This window comes from Limulus polyphemus, unplaced genomic scaffold (assembly GCF_000517525.1).
Source record: "Limulus polyphemus unplaced genomic scaffold, Limulus_polyphemus-2.1.2 Scaffold3153, whole genome shotgun sequence".
Taxonomy (NCBI): domain Eukaryota; kingdom Metazoa; phylum Arthropoda; class Merostomata; order Xiphosura; family Limulidae; genus Limulus; species Limulus polyphemus.
The window spans coordinates 53,369-65,159 of NW_013668763.1; the positions used below are offsets into that span (position 1 = coordinate 53,369).

The window sequence follows — 11,791 nt, forward strand, 5'->3', positions numbered from 1 at the left end:
GACAATAGATCGTTTTAAAAGCGAATTAGATACGTTAAAGGAAGAAGTACAAATGGAAAACATTAGTAAAGTTCCAGTTGCCACTGTTGTAGTCTCTCTTCTTGTTTATTTTCTTTCTCCTCCAATAGCTGTTGTAATCTCTCTTGTTTATTTTGTTGTTCGAGCTGCTACTGCTGTAATCTCTTTTCTTGTTTATGTTGCTGTTCAAGCTGCCACTGTTGCAGGTTTTCTTGCAACTGCTGTAATCTCTCTTCTTGTTTATTCTCTCGTTCGTCTTGTTTCTTTTCTTTTTCCTCTAACAACTGTTGCAATTTCTCTTCTTGTTCTTCTTGTTTCTTTTGCTGTTCTTGTATTGCTGCCATTAAGTCTGCTAGGCTGTAGTTTGATTTGCCTCTTCTCGTTTCCATTTTTTTTTATCCCACTCTCTGACACCAAAAACATACAGAGACGTAACAAAGTTTGTTAATTCTTCTAAGATACAAGTCCTTTCTTTATAAAACTTGTTTATTCTTCCTCAATATAACTTTGTAATGTACTTAATTTTCACAGTTACACATACTATAGTTCACAACAATTCACTCACTTTCTATCGCGCTTAGACTTAATTGTCCGTCCCCGCAAACTATAGTTCCGATCTCTGTGTCTGCTATCCTCAGTTTCCGCCGACCGTAATCGCTGTCTTTCTTTCTCTCTGCCTGCTTCGTCTCCGCTACGTCTTTGTTTCCACCACTGCTTCGACTCCGTCTCTCTCTCTCTCACTGTCTAGCGCATTTATATACGATAATACTGCCTGTTCTAGAAACTTCTAAGACTCTCAACACGTGCTACCAGCGTCGGTTGACGCAACGCTGTCGCAACACACTAGTGAATCTTCTAGAATACTCGTCACGTGACCCCGCTGTCGTAACGCATTAGCGAATCTTCTAGAATACTCATCACGTGACCCCTCCCCCCCTGTCGTAACAGTATGATACTAAGACTAAAAGCATTATATAAAAATAATGTTCCAAGTATTGTGTTCTCTTTCGAGCTGCTTCTGTCAAAATCTATTAGCTTAATGAGATGGTCACAAGTACTGTATTTTTCGAAATATAAGACGCACCCTTATTTTGAAGACAAAGTTTTGGGGAAAAAAGCTACAGTCGCGTTTGAAAGATTTTTACCGAACAAAAATTCAGTTTGATACTTTAAAGATTAGTATATACTGTTCTAAACACAAAAGAGTTCAAAACATCAATATAAGAAAATACCGGAAATCAAAAAAAGGTTTACTGTTATTTAGTTTGGTTCAAAACCTACAAAATCTTCATTGCTTTCACTGTCTCTTGGAAAGGAATCATTGGATCCAATATTATGGTCAAAGAGAATGTCATCCTCGGTCCCATCCATTTCGTTACTGATACCACATTTCTTAAATGACTTAATAATTTCTTACTTTTTCCCACGAATTCTTCACTCACATGCAGACCTAGGCCTTTGCGTTTCATAAATCGATAACACCACGATGTATGACCAGTAAAATCTTCTCTTTGCTTTAAAAAATATCATATTTGTAGAAACTGATAGTCCTTGCCTTCTCTGATCCACAACCCATTCGTACAGTTTATTTTCGAGATCTCGCCATTTTGTTTTTTTTTCCTCGGGAATTGTGTTTATCACTTTTAATCATTTTCAATTTTTTTTGTTCGCGCCAGCAACGAATCATTTTTTCTGTTGGTGGAGGGCAAAAATAACTTTCGGCAGCTCTTTTGCATAATTAATTACACTTAATTTAAATTTAGCTGTGTATAACAGTCTCTTTTCTTTAGACATCGTAAGGGGTGAAAAAAAAGAACGAAAAATGAAGAAACAACTATTTTGATCCCGAGGTCTAAGATACGGTACTTCGGCTTTCGATGACGCACCCAACTCGACAGTAAGCATGCGCCAGACTGCTGAGTATCAAAGGAAAATTGAAATACCGATTAGGCGATTACCGACGCTAATTGCATTAAGCGCTCTGATTGGTCAAGCGCATTGCATATTTGAATCCAAGGCAAGCACTCAAAAACGATTTTTTATTCATTAAAGTTGATCCTTATTCTGCTCCACATTAAACAGGGATCGTCGTGTATTTACAAGTTTTTTTCACTCTCATCCATTACTATAATTTATTTTTTTATTATTTAGGGAGCATTATAAATAGTTATGTTTTTAAAAGAAAAAACTACTATTGTTATAAATAACACATTCAATTGAACTAAACATTGCATGCCTATTTAAATATATTTACACATGGCTAGTGTATATATTATTCATACCTTCGGTGTAAAGGACGCAAGCAGATTTTGACATTAAATTTTGGGGTAAAAAAGTGCGTCTTATACACCGAAAAATACGGTATATACTATTTTTTGATGCCGCTGTTTCTATTGTAACAGGCTTTTGTAAAGAATCGCATAGATAATCTCGTTCCTAACATCTTAACAAACATACCATAGAACGTACATTGTATATGGATGCTAGGTTTCAAGACCACGTTTAAACAGACCAATGATACAAAATCCATTGGAATTGCATAGGAAACTTAAGGCATGTGAGATCAAAGTGGTTTCAGATTATTCCTTCATATTTTTCACGAAAACAATTATTAATTTCAATATATAATTGGAAACTTGTGAAGTCCCAGCTTATGAGCCTTCAACAACTATGTCTTTGCTTAAAATTGTATTATAGTGGTACCAGGAGATACGTTCAGCTTTATTGCAATGCTTTGTTATTGTTGTTTTTTAGTGGATTAGAATATATATATTGTCTTTTATAACCATAGCAATTAAAGGATTTGTTCTGGATTATGTTGATTGTTAAATTGTTTATTCATTATTATTTATAAAAATATCATGACTATAAACTATTTTAATTTTTTTTTACATATGACAAGATAAGATAAAAAATTAACTTTAAAACTGAATCTTTGTTATTTGATAATTAACCATCTCTGACATTTCTCGCATAGCACTGTATGTTAAAAATATAAAATAATTTAGTTTTGATCTGAATTACTATGTGAAAGATATCAGATTACTTGAGAAGAAGAAAGGCAAAATACGTAGAAAATATTATTTCATCAGCAAATACTTTAAAAACTTTAAATCGCTAAATGATTAAAAAACATGAAACTTATTTTGTTTGTTATCTTAATTTTAGTAATTAAGATAGATGCCGGTAAAAAAGTTTTGAGTGGATATTACAAAATACAGAAAATTCATCACGGTAGAATAATTGCCTGTAATATTGGAGACAATCTAAAATACTTAGACAAACAAACACCTATCAATGAAGAAGAAAATCCAACTTTATTTGTCATGAAGTGGAATAAAAATATGAATTTGAATATCAAACTTACAAGCATTTATTTTAAAGCAAGCTTTTGAGCCGAGTTAGAGAAAACATGTGAATAAAAATAGCCCTTAAAAGAAAAAAAATTTGCTTTTACATTTATTTCATGACCTATTTCAAGTACCTAATTACCAGAACAAAATTTCAATCTAGAATACATGTTTTTATATTTTCATAACTCTACATATGTAATTATGTTAAAAAGAAGTAATAAGTGGACGAACAACAAGTGTAAACGCATTGGCAACAGACAAGAATATTGAAAGGCATTACTTAAAACAAAAAACGAGTGGCGTGTGTACAATGTAGAAGGTATCACATTTTATATCGAACACAATACGCTGTATAATTACATCAACAGGTTCAGCATCATGTATCACCAAAAGGTAAGCAACGGATTAAATTATTCAAATGAAGAAATATATATTGATTAAGAGATTCATTTCAGACAGTGAATTTTAAAGTTCTCATTTTGAACCATTAGAGTACCTAAGAAGTCCTCATAACTTGAAGTGATTTGAATTATAAAAAAAAAATCGTTAACATTTTTATTGCTATATTTTTACTTTATAACCTGTTGTGCACTACTGCATTGTATAATCCGTTTCGGTTATTTTTAGCCAAGTTTAAAAATCGCAAAATCTGAGTATATATTAAAAGCAGTAATCACAAATTGCAATTTTCAAAGAAGTTTTTCCTCGATAATAAAAGCGTCTGTAAAAAACTCGTAAGCTAAAGTTGTTTACAACATTTAGAAACGTTCTAAATTGATGTTGGTCTATGCGTGCGTCACTTTTATAAGTTTTTATTCCAACTGTTCCAGACCATGATTACAGCTTGAACAACGAAATGTCAGAAATTTTCTCGATGTGTCTTTTTGTGTCCTAAAATATGAGCTGTCAACACAGTTAATTCATTATAATTTTTAAACAAATCAAACTTTTAGATTCCACTTCTAAAGACAAACATAATGCTAAAACAGTATCATTTAGTCCGCTGATAAGGTAAACTCAGATATAAAATGAACACAGAGAAAATACCCTAAAGTCATTATAAAACACAACATATTATCGCAAAGTTTGCGCACAAAAATATCTAAATCAAGGTAAAACTGTGTTTCTACTCTTTAAAATGTTCTCATGTCAGACTGATTTCACTACTTGTTATTCGGTTAAACGTATCCACTTGAATTTCAGAACGAAACCGGAAAAATCACAATCTAAGTAGCAAGAAGTTCCTGTGACGAGAAAGCTAACTAATTGACAAGTCTTTTGTTACCTCGTGATATTACGCTTAGTATTCACGAGGAACGAAAACGACTTAGTCTAAGAAGGACTCATTTTGTTTTTTTAAGACTCTAACGTAAGTAAATTAATATGTAGAATTATACACGGACTTTTCTCTATGTTAAAATACTTTTATTTGCGAGCTTTCGGATCTCTTACCGCAAGCCTTCATCGGGCAACAGTGTAGATTGTGTGTTGCCCGATGAAGGCTTGCGGTAAGAGGGCCGAAAGCTCGCAGATAAAAGTATATTAACGTAGAGAACAAGGACTTATCTTTTTTTGTAATCATGATATTCTTGATCAAAATGCTTTCCGGGAGCTCAGGTGAGAAATATACAGGAATTCATGTACACATTTTCACTTTTTGGAACAGTTGGTATAGATCACGAAATTTATATCGTTTCGCTACTCCTGTAAGTAGATCTAAGACAGAAAAAATGCAAGAGAAATATTGCTTCTGACACTCCACATGAATTTTTTATAACGAAAAACACAAACTTATGTTTTGAAGTAACTGTAAAACTTTCAGTACAGTCACTATGCTTTAATGACAACAACACCATAAATCTAAAATTCTAATAATTGATAATTATAAAAAAAACAACAACAAAAAATTCAGATAGTTGTGGCTTGTGGGTACTGAAGCGTTCATTTTGAAAATTCAATTTATTCCTAACAAGTAAACAATATTATGATAATAGTGTTGACTACTGACTGAGAGAATATCTTATTTATATCTTTATTGTATTGACTCTGTAGAACAAGTTTTTGGTTGTTCGTTGTTAAGCACAAAGCTAAAAAATAGGCTAGCTATGTTTTGTCCACCGCAAGTATCGAAAACTCAAGTTCAGCGCTATAAGCCCTTAAACTTACCGTTGAGCCACATGTGGGAAGGAGGGGGGGGGGCGTAAAACAAGTTATCATGGCCAGTACATAATTACTATAATATTCGCCTTTAAACTTTAATGCTCAAGGAACTCGATCAACATAGACTCAATCCCACAAAATGTAGAAATGTATTAATTATAACGATATTGTAATTAAAATTACAACATTATGCTTTCTTTATAGATCTAAGTAACTTAATTAAAATACATGAATACCCACATCTGAAGGATGAGCAAGGTCAACCGTGCTTGTGACATAACACCATGTTGGTTTTATTTTTCTACAATGTTCAGAAAAATTTAGAGTAGCCGTTAACACAATATTTCACGGTTGTAACCATTATAATATTCTTTTTTCACCGTATCACAACGTAAATACGAAAGTAAATACGCAACCCACTGACAGAATTGCTTAATATTAAGATACAGTATCAGGTTACAACATGGAGGCTAAAATTAAGAATTCCGAATCATCAAAAATTTCCGTATAAGTAACTAATATATGTCTGATATCTCAGAATTATTAACTTCCGAACCATTTAGTTACAATAATGTGAAAAATCTCCTTTAGCCTAACTAAAGATAACTTATTCTCGTTTTTGATAGCAATAACTATCTTTTTTAACGCTAGGTAGCTTTGTAATCAGACATATGTATTATGGACAAAATGTTTATGAACCTCGCCTACATTTTTTGTTCAGTTTTGAGATAACGTTTCGGATTCCACGTTGACTTACGTCGAGCACGTAAATACCCTATCAGTTTTCATGTGTGATGATATCGGTATATATTTCCTTAACTATGTATACCATACTTTAGTTTCAGATCAAGTGAGGTTTTGATCAATATTCAGAGTACATCAGCGACTAACGGAGTTCAGTGAGATTTTTAGCGGTTTAAAGAGAACTAAACAAATTATGTAATGTAAACCACTTTCTGCAGAATGTGCCCAGAACCGGCTTTTTGTACGGCTATAAACACTCCCATAATAAGATACTTCTTCTTTTATTTTAGAAATTATTAATAAGAACTTCTGAGTGAAAGTAAAGTGTATGATTATATGTCAACCATACAATAACTACTATATCCAGTGCCGACGAGGCCTTTCATCAATACCACAGCTCTTTAGCTGTAGCCCTTTAGCGAAAATCTGCATTTATATCAACATTAGAATAGGGCGGCTATTTATTCTCTTAAAAATTTCATTTCCTTAAAATGATCTAGAGTGATATGAGGAAGAGAAGTATGCCAACAACTAATTTTTGAACTCAGCAAAAGTCGCAACGAAAATAAAAATGATGAAAGATTGTGTGATAGAATCTTCGTCACAACGAAATGATGCGTGAAAAAAAGACGTACTTCTGTATCAAACATTGGATAATTACATTGGACTAGAATTTAGTATCTGCAAACCTTGGAAACACTAACATTCTCAGGTGACACGTTATGAATGAGGAATTGACAAGTGAGCAACTTGAGAAAGCACATAACAAACACCAATATGAACTTTGATATAGTCAGCTTCGACCACACCTCCAGAGATTTACAATGTGAAACTAATTCGAAGAATCTGATCAAAGTCAAACAAGTGAGCAACTTTCCCGTGCTTTCCATACTTACTTCGTGTCGCCTAAAAAAAGTATATCTGACCAAAGCATCTATAGGCAATTTCAGTGTTTCATAGTGTCTTGAAACAGTTAATAAGTAGAACTGTGCAGTTCCCACGCAGTATGTCCAGAACGTGCAAACTCTACAACGAAATGTTTCAAATAAGTTTGATATTATCATCAAAACTACCAAGATCATAGCAAGTAGTTCCATATGCTTTAACAATATAAAATCAATACACACAGACTAAGAGTTGTATTTCAAAATCTTAAAATTGTAATGTTTTAAAGAAATATTAAGATCAGCAGTGAACCCTAAAAGAACGTGCTGACCTAGTTCAAACCACAATTTCAGGTATTTACATGGAGTAATAATGAACTTTTGGTAATTAATTTACACGTTGTTACCTGGAAAACACAAACATGTCGCTAACAGATTTTGTCAAGAATCAAATTAAGTCTATTTTACACTTGATTTTTTCTACTAGGTGGCTGTACTTGAAACTTGGCGATTTTCTAAAAAAAGTACAAGTTTGAATTTTCTCTTGGATTAACCAAGAACCGAGATTTTGTATTAAAGATTAACAGATCAATATCACAATGAAGTTTTTTTTTTTTTTTCTGTTTGAAAGTGCAGGAATCACAAGTGTCGACTTATTTTTATTTTCCCATAGCAAGATTTCGGTTTAGCTGTATAAGTTCATGTTGGTATACTTTCGTTCAAAGTCAGACACTTACTGACTCAATGCCTAGAAAACAAATACCATCTCTGACTTATTTTGAACACGCACAGGTACCAAACGAAAAAACATTTCTATGAAGGGTTTGTACCTCAATTCAGAATTCTCTGGCAAACATTTTTGTCAATTAAAACTTTATTGTCTTTCACTTTCAACATTTAATTGTTAGTTTTTGTATTTTTTAATATCCTTCTTTGTACCAGTCATCTATTCCTTTTAAGCTCAAAATGCTTTCACGATTATCACAGTTGACTTCTTGATCAACAATTTTTCTTCTTCTTCCATCGATTGAGTTGGAATTTCTTTTATCCTCAAATTCAATTATTTGTTCTTTTTTGAAACAGTTGTGAGAGATAACCTGGAACAAGTTCAACTTCAACTGTATTTTGTGGTTTCAATAAGTCTAGATTGAAGTCTCCTGTTTGCCTAACACAGACACCATTGATGATTTCCCCCTTGTCCGTGTTATCATCTTGGGCGTTTTCGTCGTCATCACTTTTGACATCACTGTCAGGAGAATATTTCAGTTCTGGATTCACCCACTGAGGCATGGCAGGTTTTCTCCTATTACTACTAGTACAGGTAGCCACTGTTCGTTTCAGACCATATTGGTTCACATGGTGATTATAAGAAGATAGTGACGTTTGTTGTTCTTCTAATGATTCGCGATCACTATTTTCTCGATCATGAGAGGAGTTGGAATAGTCGTTTAAATGACTCGCTAAGTGGTTATCTGGGCTTCTACTAACAGCTTCAAAAGGACCAGAATGAAAGCTGCTACAGCTGCTGCCTCCACTTTGCTGTCCAGATACGCCCGGGTCTAAAATAACTGAGTTTTCGTTTAGTGCAATGAGAGGAGAGCAATTTCTGTACGTATTAGAAATCTTTGGAGCTTTCCCCTTCTCCTTATTTACTTCAGCTAGTCTGCAATTCAATAAAAAACGAAATTGGAGAGGGTCAAAACCAGTGTTTGATTCATTCAGTGCAGGCACGAGAATACTGTTACCGTTTAGTTTCTGTTCATTCTGCTGTACCGCTGGCGATGTTTGTTGTTTGAGACGCATACGGTAGTTATGAAACCAGTTCGTAACTGTTCGAATAGATAGGTTAAGCTCACTTCCTAAAAATTCGATGGTGGCAGTGCTTGGATAAGGATCCATGGAGAAGGCCAAACGAAGTGCTTCCTTCTGCTCCTCAGAAAACAGGATTCGTGGTTTCTTAGCTGATGAATACGGCGAAAGAAGAGGAAGCTTGTTTTTAAAGATGTGGTTCTCTTTGTGTGGGCTGCTAAGTTTCTGGGTGTCATGGTGGTTCCTTTTGCGTTTGTTGGCTGCAACAAGCAATATATTTATCATACATACCATAAAATAACGTTTCTTAATACAGATTATTATGATATAGGTGACCTGACGCAATATTTTACAGATATAGAATACGATTATGAATATTACAGATTCCGTTAGTAAATAAAACTGTCGGCATGGTCAGAAACTAAATAATTTACCAGAAAAAGCATGCACAAACCCTGAAAACACAAACAATTATTACAATAATGAAACTACAGTTTTCATGTTCCCGATTTATCATGTTAGGTTCTCACGTATGTGTAAAAAATACCTTTCTTATTACATTAGAGAAAAATGAGTGTGTCATGTAATTCCGAGAAATGTTAATAATTTTTATCCCCATAAGATCTTAATCCCAACATACAGGACGAGCATATTTGACGATGGGGATTCGAACTCGCGACCCTCAGATTGCGAATTGAGTGCCCTAACTACCAGCCCATGCAATCAGCCTAAAACCACCCCCAGTTGAGTGGATAATGCACAAGCCTTTATAACCAAAAGACCTAGGATAGAATTTCGGCCACAACCAACACAGAAATGGCCCTTATAAGGACTTCCCTGAAGATGGCAGTAAACTAGCAGCTGAAAGATAGAATAAAAATTAGCATCTAGGTATATATATGTGTGTGTGTATAAAATATTAAGTAATAAAATACTTGTAACTTTATAACACTGTTTTATATATATACAGACCTTACCATAAGTATTTACATGTAAATGTATAACACTGTTAATAGTCTGTTGTATGTAACATATGATAATAGTTTTTTTACACTGACTTCAGTGGTAGCAAAAAAAAAAGAAGCACCTATCCTCATTTTATTTGACTGTATTACAATATTTTTTTATAAGAGGAACTTTAAGCTCTTAGGTTGAGAATCATATTTTCTCCAGTGTTCCTTATTAACCTTGTAATTGAGAAACCAAGGACAATAGCCAAATCTTTTTATTTATATGATATATATATATGTATTCTTACCTTCCCTCCTATCATTCTTCAGTGCTTGGAGTTTATCAGCACTATGAGGGTCATTCAACCACATCTGCATGCGAATGAAAGGTTCACGACCTTTAATGCTGAGCATGTGCCAGGGTTTGGGCTTGGACAGCAGTTCACTTACTGACCCTTGCGAAAGACCTAAAACAGCTTCACCAAAAACCTAAAATACAGAATATTTTGTGATTTACTTATCACTTTGATAAATTCATGGTAATGAGAAATTATGTAAAAATATAACAATTGGTATATCGCAAAATAACGTAACCGATATCTCAAGCACTTTCAGAAGTAGATGTTACCTATTTAGGGGAGAGTATCTTAGGTTAGCTATATCACAAATATATATTTGATTAGAGTACTTTTCGTGGAGATACAAACCTTTTGGCCTATGTTGTGAACCGAGAGAGTTTCTTTCACCTTGGACGTTATGGATTGTGTATCCAGATCTGTTGTCAGAGCTGCCATTTCATACACTGATGGATGTACATAGGGACGAGAATTTTGTACATAATGTCTAGAGCTGATACTAGGTGTTGTGGTAACACAATGTGTTAGATTAGGGTTAAAATCAGACAAAGATTTTTCTACAGTTTCTGGAGAAGTCTGGCATAGCTTTACTGGGACAGAAGTTTTAGAAAGTGGAATGTAGTTATTTTCCAGTGGTAGATGCTCAGGAATACTTAAATCTGAAATTTGGGATAGTGTCTTGCTGGACCCTAGAAGTAAGAAACAGATAATACACGCATATTGCATAAATATTAAGTTAACTTGCAAACTAATCTGTTTAGTTACAATGTACTATAAAATTGAAATGAGTTTTCAAAAGGACACAACATTTGTTAACTCTAACAATATAATGAAGTCATTTTCTCAAATAACAGTTTTGAAAGTATACAATGAATCATAGTAGCTTGAGAAAGCTTAGCAATGCACAAATTAACGTACTTCTCAGACAAAGTAAAGTCAGGAAACTAGTTTTCAACAGAATAAAAGATATGAAAAAATGTCCTGATTAACAACTAACTACTAACATTCAACCTGCAGAAGACTAACCTGGAACAGTCTTACTTCCAAGGTACACATCTGGGTGCATTAACTTCTCTGGAGGAATTCTGTACTGAGAGGCAACAAGCTTGTGGATAGAATTTTCATCTTCTAAGAATATCTTCATTCGAATGAAAGGTTCTCTACCTTTCTGGGTAAGCATGTACCATGGCTTTGGCCTGGCTAACAGGTCAGAAACAGAACCTTGCGACAGTCCCAATACTTTCTCTCCAAACAGACGCTGGCTGATAGAAAATTGGCTGAGTAGTTCCTTAACCTAATTTTAATATGAATAAATTATTAATATATGCAGTTTAATTATTTAGATGTGAATGGTAACCTACGAATAACATTGAAAATATCTTTATTAGAAAATACAATTTTAACATCATTTTTTAGCTACATAGGAATTCTAAACTTATCTCATTTTAAGTATACACCTGGAAAAAAGTTAAGCACCCCCAAATATTTTTCAGGATTGCTTATTGAAAATAAGGTTT

General features: G+C 33.7%; 1 protein-coding gene across 1 annotated transcript in view; it reads right to left on the minus strand.

Moving 5' to 3' along the window:
• Positions 1-7,786: 7,786 nt before the first annotated feature.
• The window catches only part of LOC106468762 (homeobox protein cut-like), a 45,781-nt gene continuing 41,776 nt past the window's right edge, over positions 7,787-11,791 (minus strand). The window contains exons 12-15 of the mRNA XM_013929202.2: positions 11,301-11,568; positions 10,626-10,963; positions 10,227-10,407; positions 7,787-9,228 (exon numbers count right to left, since the gene is read on the minus strand). Coding sequence (XP_013784656.2) covers positions 8,216-9,228; positions 10,227-10,407; positions 10,626-10,963; positions 11,301-11,568 — 1,800 coding nt within the window. The 3' untranslated portion in view covers positions 7,787-8,215. The remainder of the gene's footprint in view (positions 9,229-10,226; positions 10,408-10,625; positions 10,964-11,300; positions 11,569-11,791) is intronic.